Below are 27,864 nucleotides of genomic sequence, written 5' to 3' on the forward strand. Positions count from 1 at the left end.
AGTACCTTGGTGGAATCACCCCTTTGGACAAGTAAGAACTGCGCTCAAACTCGAGTAGCTGACTCCGGGCGGGGGGAAGGGTGGTTAGCCATCGGGAATGCAGGCTTTGCCCTCTCCACGATGCCCGGGTTATCTTTGTGTTTTAACTCAGTCAAGTTGAGGGTACCTCTGGTGTAGCTCGTTTGCAGGGTGCCCTTGTGAATTTTCCTAGGTAGTTTCCTCGATTGGCTCAGGCACCACAGTGAATGACCGAAACTGAATAGGAAAATAAGAAAACGCAAAGAACGTGGCGTAGCTCACTTTTCTTGGCCTTTTTCCCGACCCGTAGCCGCGCCCTATTACGACTGCGTGGGCGACTCGCCTATAAAAGCCAGTCTCGCAGCGTTTCTCCGTCACAATCGCTTCCTGTTTGTGGTTCGTCCGTCGTCCTTGGTGCCTGGAATTGCAGTGGCCGTGAAGATGGCGTCTACCAGCCGGTAAGTACGTCCAGCCGAGCTTGGGCAGCTGAGGGGCGGGCGGCGAGTGCGGGGGCTTGCAAGGTGGCCGCCGGCACTTCAGCGCCGGGCGAAATGCCGCGGAGGTGCGGGGAGAGGCGGCAGGACCGGCCGGCCGCCCCGGACAAAGGCACTCCCAGAGGCAGGGCTGACAGGGGTGTCGCAGGGGGTACCGAACCGCCGGCATTTCTCCGCCAGCGTCCTAGGCCGTTTTCTCACCCAGGCACCACCGTGTGAAGGCTCATGTACCCCCAGCCCCTGGCCTCGCGTCTTCTACGGATATTTCACCCGTCCTTTTTTTCTTGTTAATTTTTTCTACGCTTGGTTTTCCATCTGTGGCTCAACAAGCCCGAGGGTCCGTGAATCCTCCTCTCTAAAGGGAAAGGGTTAATTTTAGGCCCCTATTGATCTGACAAGCCAGAAAGTTAGGGACGTCAGCATTGGTAAGGCTGAGAGAAACTGATTGCCATCCCCGAGGCCTTTTGAAGTGGAAGCTAGGGCATTTCTGAAGAGTTGATAAGTTCTCTTCTAAGAGATTTCATTACAGATGTCGTCTGCATACTCTTGAAGAAGATCTTGCCTGCAGAAAATTATGTATGCTGGGTAGTCACTCTTTAATATTATATTTTAAAAATGTGATGTACCCATATCTACAGGAAGTGCATACAGTGCCGTTAGAGACAGCCTTTAATCCTGTGACATGAAAAATGTTTGCAGACCCTAATTATATCTCTCATGACCACCATGAGGTATATGTTAGGATTTTTGCGTAAGTGTAAACTGAGTCATGCCAATGTTGACTTATCCAAGGTTAGTGTTAGAACAGAGTGTAGAGTCTCATATCTATTTCCTGTTGTCACACTTGGCCTCTAGTTAACTCATGTATTAAAAGTATCAAATTAACTTCTGTAGCTTCTGGAAGGCAAGGTAGCTCTGGCATAATTTTTTTGAGCTTGTTATCATCTGTGGAATTGAATTCGCGATGAAAGCCATTATCACAAAATAGTAAGCTGGAGAAATCCAGGCCCTTTCTGGTAAACTACCAAGGCTTACTGCTTTATGTTACTGTATTTTTAAAAGGTTGGGGGAGGAGGCAGCCTTAGCTAAAACTACTTGGACACAGCTCTTAAAGCCAGGGACACTTGTTCACTTGTTACTGAATTAGTAAACACTTGTTTGCTAATTCAGTGTTTGAATGCTCAGTCATTCTAACTGGGTGTGGCTCTGCCAGGTAAGGCTTCCTTGTAGGTAAATGGAGAAATAGCTTCCCAAACCACTTATCTATGACTTGTATTCTCTCATGGCAGTAGATCTGAAAGGTAAACGTGGTCATATTTGGGCTAAGCTTTTGTATGTAATAGAACAGGAAATGGTATTTGTAAGAAATGTTGTAATAGTTAAATATAGTAAATTCACTTGATAGATTCTTTACCAAAAGAATACATTTCCTTTGTGTGCCTTTATTCTCTTCATTAAAAAAATCTTTGAAATATTTCTTTGAAGTAAATTTTTTCTAGGCATGTCCAGCTCTTAAATGTATGTCATTGCTGTCCATCTGTTGAGTTTTTCTACCAGTGAGAACAAAGGTAAATGTTAGTATTTCTGTCCTTAGCTTTTTTCCCCCTGAGGAAGATGTACAGTGACTAGGCTATGAAACTGCTTGGTGTTTTCACAGAGAAGAACACAAATGTTGTGACTTAAAATCTAAACTCCACCACTTACTAGTTCTGTGATTTTAGGAAAATCGTTTTCTGAGCATAATCTTTAAAATGGAGGTAATGCTTAATTTTCAGAATTGCTAATGAAGATTAATAATATATGTATAGTACTAGACACATAGTAGGCACCTAATACATGATAGCTATAAAGTGAAGTTTGGCATTATGTGGCTTCTTAGGCAGCCTGAGTTATTTTAATCTCAGTGGTGGTGGTTTACTCCATTCCTTCCCTCTTGTTTCTCTCCCTTACTTCCCCACCACCCCACTCTTGTGCTTCTTCTTTTGTATTACCCTTGTGGGTAATTTCATTAAAATTGACTGCTTGAGCACAGTTTCATTTTATTTTGGATAGGTAACACAGGCAAATCATAGAAAAGCAAGAAGAAAAGTGAAAAGCAGTTCCTTCTTTCCCTAGCTCCTAGCCATCTAATTCTCCAAAGCAGTCATTATAACCAGTTTCTTGGTGTTTTCATAGTGATTCTGTGGTTTCACAAACATATGCATATAGTCCTAACCTCTCTTCTTCGAAAAAGTAGTCTAATATAAACACTGTGTGCTACCTTGCTTTTTACCTTTTTTGTGAAATTAGCACACACAAGTGTACAGTTCAATTACAAAGTGAGCACATACACATAGCTACCACCCAGGTCTAGAAATCAAATACCACTAGCACCCTGGAAGCCTCCTTTATGCCCTCAGTCATTACCCCTTCCCAAACGTAACCACATCCTGACTTCTAACACCATAGGTTTGTTTTGCCTGATTTAAACTTTATATATAAATGTATATGTATTTCTCTGTGTCTGGTTTCTTTTATCAGCATTTTGAGATTTATTCATGTTACTGCATATAACTGTAGTTCATACTTTTTTTCAGTTTTCTGTAAAATCCCCACCTTACTCTTTTCACTTAGGATATCTTTGAGATGTTTCCATATCATTTTTATATACATATACACGCACACAATAGTATGTCTACTTATTAATAGTATGAAATATATCAGTCCTTGGTATGCTGTGTGCCGCATGGCTGCCCATTTTATGCATTTGTAATTACTGTCACTTTACTAACATTTTCCTTTATTTTTACATGGTTTTCTTTAATAATTTATACTAATTTCTTAATGTTTTATTTGTCATAATTTATTAAAATATTTTTCTAGTAGAAATTTATGGAATAAATGTGAATATAAAACAAATCTCCATTCCCTCTTTCCATAGTGAAAAGATCCAAGATGTGTTCTGGTTAATCTGAATATATAAATTTTGGGAATATGGATTACTTTATCATTTTTTCTGTGGGTATCACCTATGTTGAAAGTTAACATTCTGAACTGTTTGCTACTTTGAGAAACTTTATCCAAAACCACAGATACCTATTTACATACTTTAAGAATGCTTGATGTTGTCTTTTATGTGTATATTTGTGGTGGTCATAACATAACCTTGTTCTGTATTAACTTCAGGTGAACTTTTAAAAAGGGCTTATTTTCAGTGATACCAGACATTTGTGATTGTAAGGCCACACCCACAGAAATAATTACTAAATCTATGTTAAATATCTTTGATGCTTTTTAGAACTGATTCTGTTAGGTCATTTAAGGCTGATGTGTCTTCCCCAGACTGCCTTATTTTCAAAATAAATTAATCAAACAAATTGTTAATATCACAGATAGATTAAAAAGTAGATCTTGAAACAATTTCTTGAGGGCTCACAAACTTAGTTCTGGTCTAAATGAAATCATCAGGTCCTAGCCACCTCTACCACCCTCATTTGTATACCTTTTAGGTTCAGTGTACTATTCTAAGTGTATTACTAAGGTATGCAGCACGTAGAAAACAAAGACTTGAAATTCATTATCTGACCATAGAAATAAGTGGCAAGGGTCACAAACCCAGATGGTTATGTGTAAATGTTGCACCGTTATTATGGTAGCTAGTCATTTCTATGTTAATCAAGGTTTATAAACATTTTAGTAGCCTACATGTTAAAAGAAAAAAAACACTTGTTTTCCATTTAAGTTTTTAAAGCCTTCCATTCTGCAAACCAATAACTGTTCTTACAAAAAACAATTCCAATTGTATCTGTTAATACTAGCTAGGATTTAAAGTAACCTAACCTAGGATTTTTACTTTGAGAATTTAGCTTAAATGTATTATAAATGTAAATGTATTATAAATTTATTGGAAAAATGTTCAAAATCCTCCTCTTTTTCCCCCCAAAAGATTAGTACTTTGTTGCATGTTGGTTAGGAGGATATTTAAAAAAAATTTTTTTTCATTTAGTTTGGATGCTCTTCCAAGAGTCACATGTCCAAATCATCCAGATGCGATCTTAGTGGAGGACTACAGAGCTGGTGATATGATCTGTCCTGAATGTGGCCTGGTTGTAGGTGAGCAGTTACTATGGTTTTAAATGAAATCACTATTTGGGGCATTTTGTTTTTGTGTATTTTCCAAACTCTCTTTTAATGAATACATTCTGACTTTTTCCCCCTACAGGTAATTCATATTTATTGTAAAACAAAAATAATTAGAAAAAAGGAAATAAGTAAGAGTGAAATCAGAGACACCATATTTTATTGTCTGTACAAACGCATATATTTCATAATGTGGGGTAGGAGGGAACATCTAAAATTGAGATAGCTGATCCAGAAGAAAAGGCCCTTAGTCCTTTGTCTCCTGTATCCGTAGTCTTAAACATTTGCACTCTTGTGCATATGAAATAATGAATAAATGTAATCTAACTTTTGCGACTTTTGTATATTTAAATATGATTTATTTTAGAGTAATAAAGGTAGATAAGCATGATTTATTTTGGAGTAATAAAGGTATATCTTTATAAAGGTACTGAGTGTCATCCAAGGCCTTTTAGTCATCAAAAATGATTTAATTTTCATTTGCTCATACAGAATGATTTGTTTATGAATTTCTAGTGTGAAATTGTTAGTGTCAAAATAATACTTCTTAAAATATCACTTTTATTTCTACTTTCTCACTAATCTAGATATGTAGCATAACTTTAGGATAGAGATAGTCTGTTCAAAAATTTTCTTATGGTGGGGTTGCCGCCAGCACCTGAGAAAAGGAGTCCTACTTGAAGTTTGAAATACTCAAGGTTGAAACTGCTAGTAGGATTGTGGGAAGTATAACAGAAACATGGGTGGGGATATACTGTGGAAGTGTCTTGCTTGGAGGACATCTGTAATATTCATGCAAATAGACTGCTTGCCTCAGACCTCCAGTGGGAGTTTTAAGTCATACAGAGTTGTTAATAGGAATCGGAATCCATTTGCAATTATATTCTGCTCAGTAAGCAGTATTAACAGTTAATATACTTATATGCTAGGCACTGTTCTAAGTGACTTACATATTCACTCAGTTTATCCTTGGAGACACTTGTGAGGTGTCTTCATTTTAGAGGTGCAGAAACGGGAGTTTAAGTAGTCTGGCAGTCTAGCTCCACTGCCTGCATGGGAGCCAAATTTCTATCCTGCCGTTGTCTTTCGTAATAAAATGAGTTCAATCTGAGATTGGCAAACTGTGACCTATCACCTGTTGTTATATGGTGTGTGTGCTGAGAATGACTTTTATGTTTTTTAATTTTGAAAAAAATGAGAATAATTTTGGGAACACATGAAAATATTATCAAATTCAAACTTCAGTACACATAAATAAAGTTTTATTGGAACATAGCCACACTCATTTGTTTATAATTTTGGGAACACATGAAAATATTATCAAATTCAAACTTCAGTACACATAAATAAAGTTTTATTGGAACATAGCCACACTCATTTGTTTATATATTGTCTATGGCTGCTTTCATGTTACAGTAGCGGAATCTAGTGGTTGCAACAGAAACCATATGTGGTGCTCTCATCACATCACACTGCTGCTTAGGGCACTACAAATCCCAGTGAAGCAGTTATAAACCCACAGCATTTTTGAGTGCCAGGCATATCTCCATACTGAAACATTTTATTTATTTATTTTGTTACCATTGCATACCCATCATGTCAAAATGAGAAAAAAAGCTGAACTCTGAATGTCATGCTTTTAAGGCACAGTGGAGCGTAGGTTATTTGTTACTGAATTAGGTGGCAAAGCATTGTGTTCATTATGCAGTGATACTGTAGATGTGCCAGAAGAATACAACAGACGTTGACATTACCAGACTAAGCACTTATCACAATACTACTAACTCAGGAAAACAATGGTCAGAAAATTTAGAAAATATATAGTGGAATATCTCATCACAGCAGAATTTCTTCACAAAAATAAAAGAATAAAAATAAGTCAGTTTGGCCTCTTGACCTGGAAAGCCTAAAATATTTACTTTGGCCCTTTAAAGAAAAGGTTTGCTGACCCCTAAGTTAAATGAGAGCATTCTGTCTCTTCCAAAGTATTAAGATTGAACTGATAATATGTAAGAGTGAGACAGAGACAGAAGACAAGATAATTTCAGATTCTTGGCTCTCCTAACTTCTGTAGCCACTTAAAAAGAAGTAGTGCAAAAATATTGCATTATATTTCCAGTCTTTCCATCAGCTTCACTTCCACTTTGACTAGCAAGATAGTTGGGTAAATAAAATTAAGCAACTGGAGAAGGAAGATATAATTCTCAAGGCTTACCTGCTTTTTTGTGCTTGGAATCCTTAATTTTTAGTTGCATTTTTCTGTTATATCAAACCAAGGGAAGTTAATTTTCTTTTAGTTTTGCTTTATTATTAGTCTTGAACAGCATCAAAACTACTATTTTTCAATCTAAACCTACTAGGCTAAATTTTAAGACCTGAAAACTTAAAAATATAATCTGATTAAACTTCTCTATATATAGAAATACCTGTTTATGATACTGTTTCTTTTGATGTAAAATATAACAAACACTTGATTTAAAATATACAGTAGCCTTATTCACAGATATTGTGGTTAAATGTGTAATATGATGTCCTGCAAGTGAAGAATCTATTCCATGACTAGACAAGGGGAGGCAGGCAAGAGTCTGCTAAAAAAGTTCTGTTTTGCTAGGGATATCATCAGTCAAATTATGTTGAGAATAGTTTAATTGATCATGACATTCCATGGGTCTGAATTTTAAAAATAACATATACATACGTACATACACACACAAATGTATATCATTGTCATATATCAATAATAAATTTAGATTTGCATCATCTTGCTGGTTTAAAGGCATATGCTTTGTTGCCAGCTCAATTCAACCTTTATCTCTAATACTATGGAAATGGGGAAGAAATTAAGCTGGACAAATATTCTGCAGTCCATTGAGGGCATAAAATTTGTGGCTTCTTTCATGTTTGAGATATTGATGTTCATGGAGATTTATATCTAGACAACATCATCATGTGTTTCCTAATAAATAATCTTGGTGTACATAGTTTGATTGTACTTGCCATGAAATTTTACATTGTCTGAAAGTTTTTATATTATATTTATTGAATAAGCATTTTGAATAGCTTTCTGTTTAAATAATCACCAGACAACCTTAGAAACAAACTCTTTTAGAATTGTTTTTGGACCACTCTGTACTTACTTAATATTTAATATGTTCTTGAAACTTAAAGCAGCCTGTTGTCACTAACTCCCCTTAATTTTAAACCCAAGACTAGATACTGCTCAACTGTTACCTTCAGAGCCATATATTATCCCTCTCAACTGAGTTATCAAGTAGGAGAGCCCATTACTATTATCTTTTTAAATGAAATTAATACAAAAAATGTTTTATATAATATACCTTTTTTCTAGTCTCTAATAACACCTTTCTCACTGTCCTTCAAACCTTCATTGGTAGACTCCTTGAGGCCCACCACTCAGTCTTAAAACCAGTGCCATGTGTTTTAGGACTTTCTTAAAGCAACATTGTACTTTCAGGAACCAATTTCTGATTCAGTAACATGACAGATCACCTCAAAATTCAGTGGCTTATAACAACCATTTCATTTTGCTCATAATTTTATTGGTCATTAATTTGGGAAGGATTCATCTGGGCCATTGTTTCGGCACTGGCTAGACCTGGAGGATCCACTTCCATAACGGCATCTTCATCTGCATTTTGATGCCTTTCTGTTCCTTGACCTCCCCACAGAGGTTTGTCATCCTCTAAAGCTTCTCCATAGTTGTGTTAGAGTAGTCATATTTCATACATGGTGGTTGGTTTCTACGAGAAATATCCCAGGAGCAAGTGTTTTCAGCGAGAACGGAAGCTGGACTCAAGTAGTTAAGGGCTATGCCTTGGAACAGGGTCACTTCTGCATTCTATTAGTCAAAGCAGCCCTAGGACCCACCTAGATCGGAAGGGGAGGAGAAATAGCCCCACCTCAATGTGAGGGTGACAAGGTCATGTTGCAGAAGAACATGTGGATGGGAAATATTATTGCTGCCATCTTTGGAAAATACAATTTGTTACATGTTTGATGTCCTGTTTAATTTTTCCCCAGTATTTAAATGGTTGTGTAGTATTTAGTCTCTCAGGTAATTTAGGTTGTTTCCAATTTTTTGTAGCTGTTTGTAGTACTACTTATAACATGTAATAGTTTAATTGACTTTCCTCTTGTATTTGAATTATAAGATTGTTATTTTAGACGTATGAAGTATTATGATTTGTCATTGGATATCTCATCAGTGACCCTTAAGATATTGGTAGTGATCTCTAAAATAGGGCCAATTTTTAAAGCAAAGCTTTGTCATTTCTACCATGTTGGCTGTAACAGCACTGTGTGGGTTTTTTCCCCCAAATCCTGTGTGATAATGACACTTTAAAAGTTGAGCACTAGGTGGCAGTATAATCATATTTAGATTATCACTTTGTTCATAAGTTTGACCTTGTATATTGTTTGGGCATGATTTATAGGCTGCAAAGTGTAAGGTTAGTAAGCTGTCGTAACAGCTATTAAAACATGAAATTGGTTATCAAGACTTTTATAAATTAGGATTTCACAATGAGGTGTTGTTTAGAACTAGTGGTATCATTTCTACTTAAAGCCACTTTTTGTGTAGCATTTAAAATGGAATTCTTCCATTGATTTTAAAAGTAATATAAGGAGGGCTTCCCTGGTGGCGCAGTGGTTGAGAGTCCGCCTGCCGATGCAGGGGACACGGGTTCGTGCCTCGGTCCAGGAAGATCCTACATCCCGCAGAGCAGCTGGGCCTGTGAGCCATGGCCACTGGGCCTGCGCGTCCAGAGCCTGTGCTCCGCAACGGGAGAGGCCACAACAGTGAGAGGCCCGCGTACCGCAAGAAAAAAAAAAAGTAATATAAGGAAAATACCGGAAAATAGTTTAGATGAATTTGAAAGAGAAAAATGAGTCGATTTGACCTTCCCCTCCTAAGTTCATTCTGGATATTGTTTATACTAGTGAATCTGAGACATGAACGTGAATGTACATTAAGAATCAGCTGAGAAATGTTTTAAAAGATTCCAGGCCCCACTTCCAGAAACCCTAGCTCAGGTCATACATTGGTAACATGTTAAGAAACACAGATCTATCCTGTAAACTTTATAATTTGGCATATTCTTTGTGATCTCTGTACAGTTAGGCTTCTCATCTTTGCTTTCATATTTCCCATGTCTCCAGACCTAGACTGCAAATTCCTATAAGACAGATATCTATGTGTGTCCATAGTTCCTAGGGTAACTAGGAGTCAATGGCTCTGGAGTCTAGACTTGACTCTACTACTTAATAAGTTATGTAACTAAGGTTAAGTTACATAATTTCTCCAAGCTTAACTTTCTTTATGTGTAAAATAAGTACACCCCCCCCCCCGCAAAAGGACATGTACCATACATCTCAGATTTGTTAGGAATTATTAAGAATAAAATGAGATAATGTATAAAATACATAGTATAATTTTAGTATGAGATTTCAGTGAAACGTATTTTAGGGATATAAGTACTCCTTTTTTCTTAACCTTGTAGAAAAAAAGGGTGATTCCAAATCTGAGATGCCATTCTTCCTAGCAAGTCAATTGCAAAATGTGTTTTAGTGATTGTTATGGGTCTGGCATATTTAATGCTGCAATTGTAGTATTTTAAACATTATCGGATTACCATCTTTAAATTTGCATTAGCAGTGTTTCCTAAAGGAAAATAATTCAGCTTTAGTTTACTATAGCCAAGTTATATTTTAAAATTAAGGAATATTTGTATTCACTTTCAAATTCTTGCTTTGTCGTCTCTTGTAAGCCCTCAGACACAGCCTTTTTTACCTAATTCAGAAATCTTTAATTTAGATGCTACTTTCTCTTAAGCATCAGAGAACCACTAATTTTACTTGGGTAACACAACCACTCTGAGGTAGTTTTTTGATTTTAAAGAAAGGGAAACTGAGGCTTGTAGTGTTTGGGTAATTAGCTCAAGATTCTACACCTAGTGACACAGCCACTTAAATCCAGATTTATTGGACTTGAAAAGCCTTTGGTCTTTGTACTGCCATGTTTCCATTAAACACTGTGCTGGTCAAGGAGAGTGATAGAAAGATGAGATGCTATAACCAAGCTCTGGACCAATTCTTTGTCTACTGTGTGGAAAGGAGGAAGGTAAATTAAAACAACAAAGAGTGGTAAAAGTTCTATTACAGATCTTCCAAGTTTGGTGAGAACACGTAGGAAGGAAGTGGTGACTTCCTAGGGAAATTACTGTTGAATTTACATTGAAAACATGATCATTAGAATGAGTAAGGGTTTATGGAGGGAAAGTCATTCCAGGTAGAGGGGAAAAGAAACATGTGCCATAAGATGGAGGCCTGAAAGTATCAATATTAGTATGTGAAGGACTAAATGTATTGTGACTAAGTTAAGATGCATCTTCTACCAGAGCCAGGGCTCCTTAGCTTAGATGCTGCTGCTGCTGCTGCTGCTGCTTGCTGCAGACCTACCCGTATTTCAGGAAAAGCAAGGTCTGTTCACATATTCAAGGATGGAACTTATAATGTATTTTCCTTTACAAACTGTTTTCCTAATGGTAGTTACACTGTTGACTTGTACAGGGTTTTTTTTGTTTTTATTGTTTTTTAATGGTCTAAACATGGATAAAATAGGATTTTATGGGCTGGTCTGGGAAATTAACCATGATATGGTTTGTTTCTAGTGGATAATTCATTTTGGGTTGGTACCCAGTTTACATTGTGGGAACATAAACTGATTTAGAGACTGACTATATTATTAATAGTATTTCTTTATAAAATATCTCTTGATCAAAGTTCCCTTCAAAATTATCTTTAATGCAAGATTTCTGATAAGAATGTGTAGTAACCCTAGACTAAAAATCAGGATTCTTTGAAATGTGAGAAGGAATGGTAGGAAGGGTTAGGTGACTGAGGAAGGTGTGGAAACTAATGATGCATTTCATTTTCAGCATTAGATTTAACAAATACAGTGTGTTGGCTTAAACAGTTTCCCAGAGCACCTTGATTTTTTTTAATTAAAAAATTCAGTGCTTTGGATTTATCCATCTTGAATAATAATACATTTTGATTATTGAAGTTTTTGACTTAGCACATTTTGAAAACTTTTGCAGTTTTAAACTAAATGGTTTTAGATAAATCTAGCCTATGAAAACAAGTAGCTTGGGGGATATTGTTCTAAGACTTCTGAATTCTCTACCAAAGGTGGTATGCCAAAATGCTTACAAGATGGCAGAAAGAATTGAAATTCTGGGCAGTTCCTCTTAATATTCCCTTTTTAAAAATTCCTTTATTGGGACTTCCCTGGTGGCATGGTGGATAAGACTCCACGCTCCCAATGCAGGGGGCCTGGGTTCAATCCCTGGTCAGGGAACTAGATCCCACATGCATGTCACAACCAAGAGTTCAAATGCCACAACTAAGGAGCCTGCCTGCTGCAACTAAGACCCCATGCAACCAAATAAATAAATAAATATTTTTTAAAAAATTTCTTTATTAATTTACAATAATAAACAGAAAACAAAAATATCCTGAGTCTAGGTCAGGTTGGAAAGTCAGATTATCTTCAGTATTGGCTTACTGGCTGCTTTTGATATGTTGCAGTTTTCCCCTTTGTTAAAATTGCTACCTTAAGCCATTATGATTTTAATATTGTACTACAGAATATCTTTGGTTGTATTTACCATTTATAGCTTGCCTGGTAAGAAGGTTAAATGTCTGTTTAATTTGTCTTTGTGTACTGTTTCCTTTATACTATCAAGCAAAGTACCTTGTTTCTACAGGACATCCTTTCTTATCTCTCTCCCCTGCTCCGGCATTATTCCTTGTAGCAGAAGATGTTGGTTGTTTCCCAGTATCTATTACCCAACTCTTTCTTTAATAATAAGAATCCACTGGGCCTGTGGCTGCTCAGCTAGACTGTATTTATTTCCCAGCTTCCCTTCCAGTTGGTTATGGCCACCTGATTAAGTTCTAAGAGTGCACTGTAAAGTAGAAGAGATTTGTGCAATTCTAGATCCTGCCCTAAGGGATGTGCTCTCCCTTTTTCTCCTTCCCATTGGCTAGAATGCAGACATGATGGAGGGAACTACCAGCAGCCATCATACACTACAAAATGCAAGTCATGATGAAGATGGCTTATCAAAAAAGATAGGAGGAGCCTGGGAGTCACACTAATCCAAAACAATTAACTATGGTAACCTGAGAAAGTTCTATCTCGTTGAAGTTGCTGTTGTTTTTGCTTTGATTACAGACCTACCTGTATCCTTCCTAATACATTTTTGGAATCATATTGGGAGTTTATTTTTGTTTGGATTCTCTGTTGTCTGCCAGGGATTTGTGAGTACCCAGAGAGGCTGGGAGTACTTAACAGTGGTGGATTGGAAGGTTTTCCAACATCACTGCCACCACTGGACTTGGATTGATAATTCTTTATTTCAGGATGAATAAGCATAAACATTAGCCTGAGGCTTTTGAATACAAACTACAGTAAAGACGAACAGTGGTCCTATGGACTTAACAGAAAATTCTGATTTTGATACAGTTTACTAGAAAAAAGTTATAGAAAATAACTGCTTTTTGTGATCAGTGAAATAAAGCTTCCTTAATGTTTCTATTAAAAGTGGTCAGAAATAAAGAAGATAGTACAAGGAGACAAACACAGTAAAACTGTTTCGATAGCAATGAGCTGACTTAACATTCTAGAAAATCGAATCAGTAAAGCAGAAAACAAACCTGAGAATATAAAGAGTGAATTTTGGAAAGTGGTAAAGACAAGATAGCCACTATGGTACTACTTGAAGATCCAGCTGAATATGATAAAATATTAAAGGTGCAATAGAAGAAAACTTGACATTCCTCACAGAAGACCCTTAGGGTTGCACATCAAGATTCCCACGCACCACTGGGGAATGTATCCTTTTAACATTTAAAAAGTTTTATTAATAAAAATTTGCAAGCAACCAACCAGTAAAAACATTACTTTGAAGGGACCTAAAATTTTATTGATGGAATACAATGAAGTTAAGTCTGATTCCTGTTTGTCTTGTGACACAGAAAGGAGGTCATAGAACAATCTTTTTAAAATAAATTTATACATAAATCCACAAAAATACAAAGCTGAGTTTTATTTGCTAATTGTCATGTGGAACAGTACTGATGACTATTCCCTGATATTTCTGGTTCTTCTCTTTTGGGCCACATGGTGCAATTGTATTTCCCCACTCGGTTTGAAGTTAAACATCACCACTTGACTGGCTTTGGCCAATGGTATGTGAGTAGAAATGTTACTATTAGAAACCTATTTCCCTAGCATGGTGACTGGCATGTCTCAAGTGGTAGGAATTCCATCAACTTGAATAAGGACTGCATAGAAAGCAGTCCTGGGCTTTCTATTCATACCATCCTCGGCCAGCTTTTTTTTTTTTTTCCTCCCTAATCCAACTTGTCTTTTTTGAGGCAGTACAAAGCAAACACTAAAAGAAACTCATGCTAAGTTACTTTGGGGCCAAAAGGAAAATGTTATGAAATGAAGCATGTTGGCTAACTAATACTTTATCTTTAGAGTTCTAGAGAGACTTAAAAAATGTGAGTTAGTAAAGATAAAGTATTCTCTTTTTTTAAAAAAAATTAATTTATTTTTGGTTGTGTTGGGCTTTCGTTGCAGTGCACGGGCTTCTCGTTGCGGTGGCTTCTCTTGTTGCAGAGCACGGGCTCTAGGCACCTGGGCTTCAGTAGTTGTGGCACTTGGGCTCAGTAATTGTGGCTCGCGGACTCTAGAGCGCAGGCTCAGTAGTTGTGGCACATGGGCTTAGTTGCTGCAGACCAGGGCTTGAACGCGTGTCCCCTGCATTGGCAGGTAGATTCTTAACCACTGTGCCACCAGGGAATTGTTTAAAATTAATAGACTATAAAAGTGGTTGAATATAAGCATATAAAAGTGGTTGAATTAAAACCACTGGTTAAAAGTGGTTGAATATAAGCATATAAAATACTATAGCAATTACTAGTTAGAAAATGAGATTCTTAACAACAAAAAGGTCTAAATGTGACATACATGTAATCTGAAAGAAGACCTTGAGAAAGAGTATACTCCCTTGTCCAAGAAGATAGATAAAAATTGTTCTGTCACTCCCCCCAAAGTGTATAGGTTTGATACAGTTTAATTCAAATTCAACAGTATTTTGGTGGGGGTGAATTTTAATTTTTAGTTTATTAAGGTATAATTGCAGACAATAAAATTCAAAGATCCCAAATGTATGGTCTTAAATTTTGTCATTGCATATACTGGTGTAACCAACACACTAATCAAGATATTTAGGGACTTCCTGGCAGTCCAGTGATTAAGAGACTGGGCTTCCACTGCAGGGGGCATGGGTTCTATCCCTGGTCAGGGAACTAAGATCCTGCAAGCCTCACGATGCAGCCAAAAAAAAAAACCAAACAGACAAACAAAACATGATTAGACCATTTCCCTCATCTCAGAAGTTCCCTTATGCCTTTTTCTAGTCAGTCACCTCTACCTCGCCCCCCACCTCCAACCCAACCCAACCCAGCAATCCCTGTACTGATTTCTATCCTCAGAAATTGTTTTGCCTGTTTTTGAACTTCCTACAAATAAAATCATATAATATGGTTGGTTTTTCTTATGTGTGACTGACTTTTTTTTTACTCAAAATAGTGTTTTCGAAATGCACTTGTTACTGCATTATTAGTAGTTTACTTGCTGAGTTTTCCATTGTTTACATTTTCCCATTGATGGACATTTGGGTTTCCAGTTTTTAGCTAATATGAATAATGCTGCTGTGCACATTCTTGTATGAGACTTTATTTTAATAAATTTATTTTATTTCATTTTATTTATTGTTTTTGGCTGTGTTGGGTCTTCGTTGCGGTGTGCGGGGGCTTCTCATTGTGGTGGCTTCTCTTGTTGCGGAGTACGGGCTCTAGGCGCATGGGCTTCAGTAGTTGTGGCTCATGGGCTCTAGAGCGCAGGCTCAGTAGTTGTGGCTCATGGGCTGTAGAGTGCAGGCTCAGTAGTTGTGGTGCACGGGCTTAGTTGCTCCACAGCACGTGGGATCTTCCTGGACCAGGGATCAAACTCGTGTCCCCTGCATTGGCAGGTGGATTCTTAACCACTGCGCCACCAGGGAAGCCCTGTATGAGACTTTCTAAAAAATATTTAGTTATTTATTTTATTTGGCTGTGTCAGGTCTTGGTTGCTGCGTGCGGGCTCTTCGTTGTGGCGCGTGGGCTTCTCTCTCGTTGTGGTGCGCGGGCTCTCTAGTTGTGGTGCTCAGGCTCAGTAGTTGAGGTTCACGGGCTTAGTTGCCCAACCAGGGATTGAACCTGTGTCCCCTGCATTGGAAGGCAGATTCTTAACCCCTGGACCAGCAGGGAAGTCCCATATTCTTGTGTGAGATTTTTGTAGGCAAATACTTAGGAGTGGAATTGCCAGATCATAAGGTGGGTAGGTGCCAAAGTAGTTGAACGGTTTTAAACTGGTGTGAATGATTTTGGCAATTATTCTCAATTTCTTCTTGAAAAAATAGATGAAACTCGTTGTAGAATATAGTATAATATCTTAGTTAATACTCTTTAGACACCACTGATACGTGGATTGAGAACTGTGCATGTGTGTAATACCTAGATGTACATATTGAATCTGTTTACCTTTTTGGATGAGGAACTTGATCAGAGTGTTAGAGATCATACTCTATAGATGGAGGGAGGAGTAGTGCTATTATGTACATAACAGTCCTGCTATGATTTTGGCTATTAAAAACCTTTATATATAGACTTTCTATCTGGTGTTAATTTTACAAAAATCAGTGTGTGGTTAAGAAAGGAACTGGTGAAAGTTGGCGTGTTTCTCTGTTTCTAGAACGTGGAAGGCTTTGTGAGGTTGTGTGTTATGCGCACATGTGCTAATTGGCAGGCAGCTTCTTGTCAAAGGTTGATTATGCCCAAACAGTATGGCTGCCTTGTACACTTACTCCTTGAAAAATTCTGTAATGCAGTTTGCTTCCAGAGCAGCTTTTAAAAGTGCGACCATTTAGATGTTTTCCAAGAAAATCCTTTATATATTCTGACTTTTTTTCTGAATGATCTGCCCTATTTCTTGTTACTCATGCACTTAATCTGGTGGTCTAGTTGTAGTTTCATGATGTGCTTTTTGAGTTATTTTGGAAATTTTATTTTTTACAAATGCTATGTTTTGAGCAGTAACATATAAAAAGAGGGAATAGCTCTTAGCACAAACCACAGATTGTTGAATGAGTCATGTAGATCATTCCCACGTATGTGGAAAAATTACATCACTACCCAGTTCTGGTCTTTCTATTTATACTGTCCTAGGCCAGCTTTTTTTAAAATTTATTTTCTCCCTAATCCAGCTTGTCTTTTTTGAGGCAGTACAAAGCAAGCACTAAAAAAAACTCATGGTAAGTTACTTTTGGGCCAAAAGGAAATGCTGTGAAGTGAAGCATGTTGGCTAACTAATATTTTATCATATTTAGAGTCCCAGAAGGACTTAAAAGATGTGAGTTAGTAAAGATAAAGTATTCTCTTTTTTTAAAATTAATTAAAAAAAAATTTTAACATCTTTATTGACGTATAATTTCTTTGCAATGGTGTGTTAAGTTTCTGCTTGGCTGCGTTGGGTTTTTGTTGCTGCGTGCGGGCTTTCTCTAGTTGCAGTGAGTGGGGGGCTTCTCTTCCTTGTGGTGCACGGGATTCTCATTGAGGTTGCTTCTCTTTGTTGCGTAGCATGGGCTCTAGGTGCGCGGGCTTCAGTAGTTGTGGCTTAGTGGTCTCTAGAGCGCAGGCTCAGTAGTTGTGGCGCACAGGCTTAGTTGCTCCGCGGCATGTGAGATCTTCCCAGAGCAGGGCTCAAACCTGTGTCCCCTGCTTTGGCAGCAGGATTGTTAACCACTGCACCACCAGGGAAGTCCCTAAAATATTCTCTTAATACAGCCATTGTGTTAATTAAGATATTAAAAGTTAATGATGACATTTGATTTTTTTTAACTTAAATTTTTTAAGTAACTGTAGATTTGAAGGCCACAGTAGTTTTTTGTTTTGTGTACATTTGTGTTTTCATTTCACTGACTAGGAAAGTTGGATTCACTTTTCTCCCTTTGAAAACATGAAGCATGGAGACACTGTGGTATCACTTTGATCAGTGGATGCTATTAAAGAGACTAAACTTTGTCTAAAAATCTTGTTTTGGGGGACTTCCCTGGTGGTCCAGTGGTTAAGACTGTGGACTCCTAATGCAGGGGGCCCAGGTTCGATCCCTGGTTGGGGAACTAGATCCCGCATGCCGAAACTGAGATCCCGCATGCCACAACTAAGACACGACACAGCCAAATAAATAAATAATAAAAATAAATACTTTCAAAAAATAAAAATCGGGCCTTCCCTGGTGGCGCAGTGGTTGAGAGTCCGCCTGCCGATGCAGGGGACACGGGTTCGTGCCCCGGTCCGGGAAGATCCCACATGCCGCGGAGCGGCTGGGCCCATGAGCCATAGCCGCTGGGCCTGCGCATCCAGAGCCTGTGCTCCGCAATGGGAGAGGCCGCAACAGTGAGAGGCCTGCGTACCGCAAAAAAAAATAAATAAATAAAAAATAAAAATCTTGTTTTGGTGTTTTGATAGAAATTTAGTGAAAAGAGCTTGTAGTGGAATAGGCACAATATGATATAATTTTAATCTTACAAAAAATATATATATACACATGAATGAAAAGACAGAAAGAATATATGCCAGAATATTTACAGTGGCTGTCTTTGGATGTTGGTAATACAGGTAATTTTGTTTTGCTTATGTAACTATTTTTTGTAAGCAGCTATTCTGTAAAAAGGAAGAACAGTCAAGTCTCTTTAGAGTGGTCTCTTGGAGACATGGGCCTTGCTTATTAGTATTATAGTAAAGTTCAGTGCACAGTTACAGATTTTATGTTTCTTTCAGGTAAGTTTTAAAAATCATTATTAATTTATGTAATTAGAATTGCTTCCCAAGTTTAGTGATGTTTGCTTTTATGAGGAGGAAGCAGTGAAATCCATCATGACCATCCCATCAATTTAACTTTTTCTCCTTATTTTGGGCCACCTGCCCAATCTCTGATCCACAGAAGTTGCCTAAACTGATCTCCCTGCTTCTGCTTTCCTTGATCATTCTTATTGCATAAGGTATGACAAATGGGGATCCTAGCTCTATCCCAGTTCCCTAGTGACAGGGACACACGATAGTCCAAGTGAGATCTGGTTATTCCCAAGTGACCTGAGCGTTCAGAGAAAAACAGATTTTCCCCAAACCATCAGGAATGAATGATTCTGTTGTGTATTTACCTGTTTTCTTAAATATAACACTAAGATCGGATCACTGTACTCTATTTATAAGCATTTTAGTTAACGTACCATATATAAAAACGTTTAGAAGATTTAGCACAATCTACATGTAGTTCCTTCCTTCTGTTCTCTCCCTGCCTCCTTTGCTGTCCTACTGATCCTACTGATCAAGTACTGCAGCAAAGCACTCTGATATTGATCCTGTAAAAGTCTAATATGGAGATTAATATTTTACAACTGGTGCTCTTCTTAGAATGAATGTCAAAATGTCAGAATGTTATCTTATTATTTTTATAGCAATAAATAGCTAATATCAAACAACTTACTTTGAACTGGTTTTTAAGCACTTCATGTGTACTGAACCTGTATGAGCTTATTTAATGTTTAAATCTTTAAAATGAGGTTATTGGGGAAATGTAAAGCTGAGGAAGTGAAGGCACAGAAATGAGGAAATTTGTCCAAAGCTAAGCAGCAAGAGTCCACACTGTTAACCATTATATTAATTGACTGTCAATACCAGACTTATTTTTTTTTAATTCCTTCCTTATTTATTTTTTTATTGGAGTATAGTTGCTTTACACTGCTGTGTCAGTTTCTGCTGTACAGCAAAGTGAATCAGCCATGTGTATACATATATGCCCTCTTTTTTGGATTTCCTTCCCATTTAGGTCATCACAGAGCTCCAAGTAGATTTCCCTGTGCTATATAGTAGGTTCTCATCATTTATCTGTTTTATACATAGTAGTGTATATAAATCAATCCCAGTCTCCGAATTCACCCGCCTCCCTTGGTATCCCTACTTTTGTTCTCTACGAATACCAGACTTTTAACTACTGAGGTAACTTACTTCTGCCATTCCTTTCTCCTTTGTTTGTTGTGTATAGGCACAGATGAAAATGATCTGGTTCCTGCTTTCAGTTTTATCACAGCTGGTGGAAAAGCTCATGTTTTACGAATGCAGTATAGAACAGATTTTGGAATCCCATTCGCGTTTCAGTTTTAGCTGTGTGATCTTTGGCAAATTAGTTTTATTTCTAGTGTAGCAATAAAAGTGGTACCTACCTTTTATAAGGCTTTCAGTATTGAAAGAGAACATTTACAAAGGGCACAATCACTAGCATATGCATGTGTTCATGTTAACTCTTGTCTGTGGTTGGAGGTGTTACCAGCCATTGAGCATTCCCCCCAAAGCAGTAATCTACATCAGATCTACCCATGTCTGGCTTCTTGCTTACTGATTTCTAGGCTTAAAGTTTATTCTGTATGAATTATTTGGCCCAAAATATTTTTTCATCAAATAGTTACTAAAACATACCCTTAGGCTTAGATCTTTGCAGAGCATTGCCCATGAAAACTTTGTAATTTTTTAAATGTTAAACTATGTGTATTAATACGATTGTGAATAGTGTTTTCTGTTTTTTTCCATGCCTGTTGCACATTTTGGTTCATCATGGTTATATTACTTTATCTTTGCATCACATATGAATAGCTTTATTTTGCTATTTGTCCTTATTTTGACTAATTCTTTGTTCCAGGAGTTAGAATATGATTAATCATAGCATAATGTTTAAAGAGGGTTATTATTGGACTGGCACAATAGGAATGCTATAGGACAAATGCCTGAAACAAGATACTTAAGCTGAAACCTGATGTTTGTGTTGAGATTTTCTGGGAATAATAGGGCCGAGTTGGGCATTAAGCAGCATTAAATAAATCCCATCTTGACAAAACAATTTAGACTTGCACTTATATTCTCAGGTGACCGGGTTATCGATGTAGGATCTGAGTGGAGAACTTTCAGCAATGATAAAGCAACAAAAGATCCATCTCGAGTTGGAGATTCTCAGAATCCTCTTCTGAGTGATGGAGATTTGTCTACTATGATTGGCAAGGTAATAAATCCATTTGGCAGGAAGTACCAGGTGCAGACTGACTAAAGACCTGTTTGGGAACTTCGCAAAAGTATCAGTCTGCCCCAGTGAGTAATCTTGATCTGAGAATAAGATTTGCCAGTACTACTATTGTGAATGATGGTTGCCTTATGCATTTCTTCCATCTTAAATGGGAGACCAATAGATTGAAGTTACAGGCCCTTGTTTTCATGAAGCAGTTTTGCACAAAAAATTGAGTGTAGTATGTTCTTTGAGTTCATATTGACATGTTCCTTGAATATGAATGTTTTCTCTTTTCCCTCGATACCACCTAAGATAAATTGGATCTCAGTATAGACTACTTTCTAATATTGGTGAATTTACTTTCCTCATCAGTAAAGTGAGAATAATACTACTTTATAGAGATATTGAGGGTTACATGGGAATGTATGTAAAGTATCTATAACACATGTAGTGTGTAGAATGTGTTCAATAGATGGTACCTGCTGCTATTATATAAAGCAAGAGCATAATCTTCCTGGCAGCCTGGCTGTTTTTTGCTCTGTTATCTGAATTGGAAGTAGTAGTGGCATTATTCCAAAGGACTCATCAAGGAAGTGTATGCTATTTTAGGACTGAATCTGTATTACTGCATAGTCTATTTTTAAGAAAGTATTCAAAAGTAGGTCATTATTTTTTCATGGTCTATAAATTACATATTAAGTTTGAAAAATGGTGTAGGCTAATTTAAAAAGTTTATAATATTCAGAAATATTTTAAAGTAGGAGGTTTCTGTGTTTGCTTTAGCTTTACAGGCTGGAAAAAAGTATACTAAGGACAGTTGTAAATGTTTAAGATTGCAACTAATTAATGCTGTGACTTTTTTAATGTTTAATTTTTTTCAATAGGAAATACATGATTCAAAAACAAAAATGTAAAAAAAACCACAGTGGTTTTTCCTCACCCTTGACCCCTAAACTCTGTTTCTGTTGCAGCCCCTTTTCCCTGTCAGAACAGGTAACCACTATTAGGTTCTCCTGTTTCTTTTGAAAGTTGTTTATGCCTGTATGGCAAAGAAATTTTTTAAGATGGTACATTTGTCATATGTTAAATTTCTGAATGTATTTGGGGATATTTCTGGACTTTGCATACTTTCTCTAACCTGGTCTAGTTAGTCCAGTGCCACCCCACACTGTTCTGATATCTGGCTTTATTGTCCTTTTCCAGCATTTTCTTCACTTGTCTTTTCCATTTAAAGTTAGGATAACTTTGTTTAGTTTAAAAACAAAAAACAAAACTTGGGTATTATTTCAACTGAGTTTTGTTAGATTTGCAAATTGCCTTAGGGAAAATTGACTTCTTAAGGAAAAAATCTTGTTATCCAGAAATATAGTATGCATTTCCATTTCCTTAGGTCATATGTGTCCTTCAGTGGATGTTTTAAAGTTTTCTTCATCAAGGTCTTGCATGTTTCTTAAGTTGATCCCTAGATATTTTATCTTTTTTGTTGCTGTTGTAATTGCAGCTTTTTCTTTCATCTTCTAACTGGTTGATTACACATATGTAGGCTATTGATTTCTATTTGTTAATTTTGAACTTGCCCCTGTAATGAATTCTCTTATTATTTATAGCAGTTTGAGTGATTTTCTTGAGTATTCTAGGTAAATACAAAGGTAGTATCTGCAAATAGTTTATCACTTCTGTCTCAAATTTGTACTTCTAATCTTTCTCTTGCTGAGTTTTAATATAATTATACTAATGTAATTAATATAATTGTTATATAACATTATATAATTAAAATTACATCATGTTGGTTAGTTTTTCTAGTACAGTGTTAGAAAATGGTAGCGGTAGGAGGTGTTTTTGTCTTCTGACTTCAGTGGTAATGCTGCTAATGTTTCTTCATTAATCATTGTGCTGGCTTTGGACTTGGGAGTTTTGTTTGCTTAACTTTTTTAAGCACCTTTGGAGATTATCATGTGACTTTTCTCCTAGGTCTATTAATATGATGGTTTATATTATTAGATTTTCTAATAATATATTTACATTTAAAGTATTTGCTAGAAAACCTCTTTAAAACCATCTTAACCTGGTACTTTTTCTTTTGAGGAATAGAGAGGTTGCTCAGGGTAGATTTCTTGGGTAATATGGAGTCAGATTGTATAAGTTAAGTTTTCTTAGAAATTGTTCATTCAGGTTTTCAAAGTTTTTTGCGTAAAGTTATAAAACTTTGTTTTATAGGGTACAGGAGCTGCAAGTTTTGATGAATTCGGTAATTCTAAGTACCAGAATAGGAGAACCATGAGTAGTTCTGATCGGGCAATGATGAATGCATTCAAAGAAATCACTACCATGGCAGACAGAATCAACCTCCCTCGAAATATAGTTGTAAGTTCTTGTCTTTAAGCCATGCTGGCTTTGACTTAGCATAATTTAGTGAAAACATGAAATTTTGCTATTGTGGCTAATTAAATGGCCTAGAATTAATTAAACTTAGTTTCTCTGCTTTGAAGGATCGAACAAATAATCTGTTCAAGCAAGTGTATGAACAAAAGAGCCTGAAGGGAAGGGCTAATGATGCCATAGCTTCTGCTTGTCTCTATATTGCCTGCAGACAGGAAGGAGTTCCTAGGACATTTAAAGGTAAGTTTTTAGTTGCTTAGATATAAGTGTTATCTATTTCATATTAAAGTGACAGACCAAAGTCAAGCAGCTTTGACAGTAGGTAGATAAGTCATGTCTTCCTGGTTACATACAGTAATCCACCTAATTACCTTTCTAAACACCACCTTATTTTATTCCTTGACAAAAATTCTGTGATCATACTGATCATGTTCTTTTCAGGCTATTGCCCATGTAAAGTCATGTTAGTCCATGTATGCCCTCTGTTCTTTGCTAGTAGGATCTTCTGACTATATCTTGTGCGTTTTGAGGCCTGGCATCAGAAGCCTTTGTAGTAAGTCTGTACACTGGATGCACAGAAAAGTTTCCGCTCCCAGCACAGGTCTCTACAGGTGAGGGAGTCAAGCCTTAGAAAGCATGAATGAAACTTTTTCTCTTGAGTTAGACAGTTTATATTTTCACACTTCGGTTGGAGGCTTTGCAAGAACCAGTGTTTTTCATCTAATTTGTAGTTTACCCATGAAAACATTACAGCTTATTCACAGTGTTGCTGTGATACTTACACATTTTAGCTTAAGACTATAATTACCCTTCATTCATCCATGAATATTTTTTACGTTTTCTTGTGTCAGAGTGAAGAGGCAGTGACCATTATCATTACCATCTTTTGGGTTATTACAGTTAAAACTAAGGCTTTTGTTAAATTTATTCTGAAAGTGGTAGTTGAATTTTTAGAATAACAGGGTCAAATATTTGATCTCATTTTTCTATAGCCTGTAATCTCAGGGATTGCATGTACGTATGACATTGTGTAACTTGAGAAGCCTTCTTTAGTTTGAGTATTTTCTTTCATCTTCTTGACATACTCCTTACAACAGATTAATACATAAATATCAAAGAAGTTTTTGATTGGTTGAAGAAACTTGCATGAATTGAAACTTAAGAGAAGTTAATATTTTGAAATATTAAAACCTACATTTAACTTTTTAAAAACTTCTTTTAAGTGTAATAAACATTTAAATTAACAGAAATTTTAAATTAGCTCTGAGAAGTATCACTGAGAGGATTAGAGATTGATCTTTAAGGCATGATTGAATTTTGCAATTAGAATATATTACTTTTATAATCAGAAATGATAGATTTTACAGTGAACTACACGGCCTATGTGGATTTATTTATTTATTTTTTTTCTCTTTTTAGAAATATGTGCCGTATCACGAATTTCTAAGAAAGAAATCGGTCGATGTTTTAAACTTATTTTGAAAGCTTTAGAAACCAGTGTGGATCTGATTACAACTGGGGACTTCATGTCCAGGTTTTGTTCCAACCTTTGTCTTCCTAAACAAGTACAGATGGCAGCTACACATATAGCCCGTAAAGCTGTGGAGTTGGACTTGGTTCCTGGAAGGAGCCCAATATCTGTGGCAGCAGCCGCCATTTACATGGCCTCACAGGCATCAGCTGAGAAAAGGACCCAAAAAGGTAGGATTGTTCATCAGGAAGGGTAGTGATGAAATTAATAAAGGCTGTAGTATGTGATTGTATTTCCATTTTAAGTACGAAGCAGGTACAGGCCTACCTGGTTCTGTTGCACTTTGCAGATACTGCATTTTTTTTTTTTTTTTTTTTACAAATGGAAGGTTTATGGCAATTCTGAATTGTCAGATGATGGTTAGCATTTTTTTAGTAATAAAGTATTTTTTAGTTGAGGTATATGCATTATCTTTTTAGACATAATTCTTCTGCACATTTAATAGACTACAGTATAGTGTAAATATAAATTTTATATGTATTGGGAATCCCAGAAATTCCTGTGATTTGCTTTACTGCAGTATTGGCTTTATTTCAGTGAACTGAACCTGCAATATGTCTGAGGGATGCCACTAAATATCTAGAGCCCATGTTTAAGAGGTAGTTCCTTAGCATCAAAACTTAAGAAAATACAGCATTTTAAGTGTCTCATAAATAAAAATATTTGGAGGCATAACCCTGTGTACAGACTTAACTTTTTTTTTCATTTGAATTAAGTAATTAATTTTAGTTTGTACATTTTTCATTTTTAGAAGTTTTTATTTGTTCGCCCTAAATTCTCCTGGTTATTTTGAATAGTCTGTTTTTCCCCTCAAAACTTAACTTTTTAAATCTTGAGAGGAGGTGGCCATGCTTTGTTTCTCATTGGCTGGCATGGTACCCTACAGAGAGGCACACTATAAATATGTGTTGACCATCAAGTTTTAACTTTCTGTGAAACCTGTTCTCTTTCTTCTTTTGTATGCTATTCACAATTTCTTCGTGAAAATGCTAACATAAGCAGTTAAACCTTCTGCAGCTATTCTTGAATTTACTGTTGTAGAACTTTCAAGCAGAAGTATTAAGTGAATTTCTTTACAAGCATGCATTCCTTAATTAGTTCCATGATCCTCAAAAAGATTTATGAAGAAAAGGGAGCAGTCAATTCTAAATTTAAAAGTGAGGTAGTGAAATTACTTGCTGCCCAGCACCCAGTTGACATTCACATAGTTGACATTGATTGGTATTTATGTCTAGAAAAATATAATGCAACATACGATAAGGAAATTTAAAATTAGCTAATTGTGCACTGATGGCAGCATCCACACTGAAAAGCTGTAAAATCTCACTGATTTGAACTGGCTCTGAAAAGATGGTAAAATGAGTTTGTATTAAAGGGTGTGTTTAAAAAATCTATTTTGATTAAGTATAACTAACCAAATAATTGTCAAGTGGCAGTCCTTTGGGACTTGGTTTAAAAAATGGAAGGAAAATATGACACTGACTTTGAATGGTAAAAGTGGATCCTTGGATTCTGTAATAGACTGTAGAAATAACTCATGTGAGCTCAATATATATGCTCAAGTATGTGTTTATAATAGTGAAAAACATCTATATCATGCTATAATATACAGCTGTTTGACCTCAGATATGTTAAGTAGAAAAAAGAGGCTGTAAAAAAATACTTATAGGGACATCCCTGGTGGTCCAGTGGTTAAGACTCCAAGCTCCCAATGTAGGGGGCCTGGGTTCGATCCCTAGTCAGGGAACTAGATCATCATACATGTCGCAACTAAAGATCCTGCACGCGGCAACGAAGATCCCACGTGCTGCAACTAAGACCCAGAGCAGCCAAATAAATAAATATTTTTTTAAAAAAGAAAAATACCAACATGATCCCATTTTGGTTTTAACCTAACAAGAACCTCTTAATAGAGGTTTAGCTAGGGGAGACGTTGCAGGGGAACTTTTAAACACAGAACTAATAAAGTGAATTTCTTTACAGCAATGTATTCATAGATTCTGTGATCCTCAAAAAAATTTATTGTGAAGAAGTCAGTTCTAAATACAATGAGCAATATAATAGCAATCACACATAGTGCTATGCCTTGAACACTGTTTAAATGTTTTCCGTATAGTAAACCTTTTAAACTAATTCGACAATGCTTTGCGAAAAGTACTAATACCATTATTATTGTTGTTACTGTAGCCCTGCTTTCTACTTTTTAGTTTTTGAAAATATTTTTGTTTTCTTTTTCACTTAAGACGTTTTATAGTACCATGTCTCACAAACGCAGGTAGTAGAAGGGGAGGTAGGATGGAAGTTAAACTTAATATTGCAGGTAGTAGAAGGGGAGGTAGGATGGAAGTTAAACTTAATATTTTGATTTTTGTCTTTTAGAAATTGGAGATATTGCTGGTGTTGCTGATGTTACAATCAGACAGTCCTACAGGCTAATCTATCCTCGGGCCCCAGATCTGTTTCCTACAGACTTCAAATTTGACACCCCTGTGGACAAACTACCACAGCTATAAATTGAGGCAGCTAATGTGAAACTCCTATGAACACTGAACTTTTGCCTGTTGTACATAGCCTATACAAAGTGCTGGATTGAGCCTTTAATAAGGAAAAATGAAAGACATGGTACGCATTCCAGGGCTAAATATTAATTGCTTGGCATTCATATGTATATACTAGTGAAACATATTTAATGACATTTCTTATTCAATTTGCTTCCTTTTGTAGCAATCTAGGAAACTGTATTTTGGAAGATATTTGAAATTACATAATTCTTGAATAAAACATTTTTCAAAACTAAAGGTTTTGTTACAGTTATGTTACATGTAATTTATAATTTATATAATTTATAATTACAAATAATGCATATTGTAGCTAATGAAGCTGACAGAGGTCCTTGTTTTCCATTATTTTTTCATATATATTTAATTTTATTTTAATAAAGTTATGGAAATAACAGGCTTTTGAGGAACCACTGTTGAACATATTTAGTTTGCAGTTTAAAAGGAGGTGTGTGTGTGATTTCTTAATATATGTATATTAAAAAGCAAGAAGTGATGAACAGGGCCTTGAAAGGC

General features: G+C 36.4%; 1 protein-coding gene across 1 annotated transcript; it reads left to right on the top strand.

The window, feature by feature from the left end:
- Window positions 1-343: 343 nt before the first annotated feature.
- GTF2B (general transcription factor IIB) lies at window positions 344-27,588 on the top strand. Its single transcript, XM_082661416.1, has 7 exons — window positions 344-476; window positions 4,498-4,604; window positions 20,744-20,877; window positions 23,098-23,244; window positions 23,370-23,499; window positions 24,679-24,960; window positions 27,170-27,588. The coding sequence occupies exons 1-7, from the start codon at window positions 460-462 to the stop codon at window positions 27,301-27,303; spliced, it is 951 nt and encodes a 316-aa protein (XP_082517542.1). The 5' UTR covers window positions 344-459; the 3' UTR covers window positions 27,304-27,588.
- Window positions 27,589-27,864: the final 276 nt, after the last annotated feature.

The sequence above is a fragment of the Grampus griseus genome, assembly GCF_964374135.1.
Source record: "Grampus griseus genome assembly, chromosome: 1".
In the NCBI taxonomy this organism is placed as follows: Eukaryota; Metazoa; Chordata; class Mammalia; order Artiodactyla; family Delphinidae; genus Grampus; species Grampus griseus.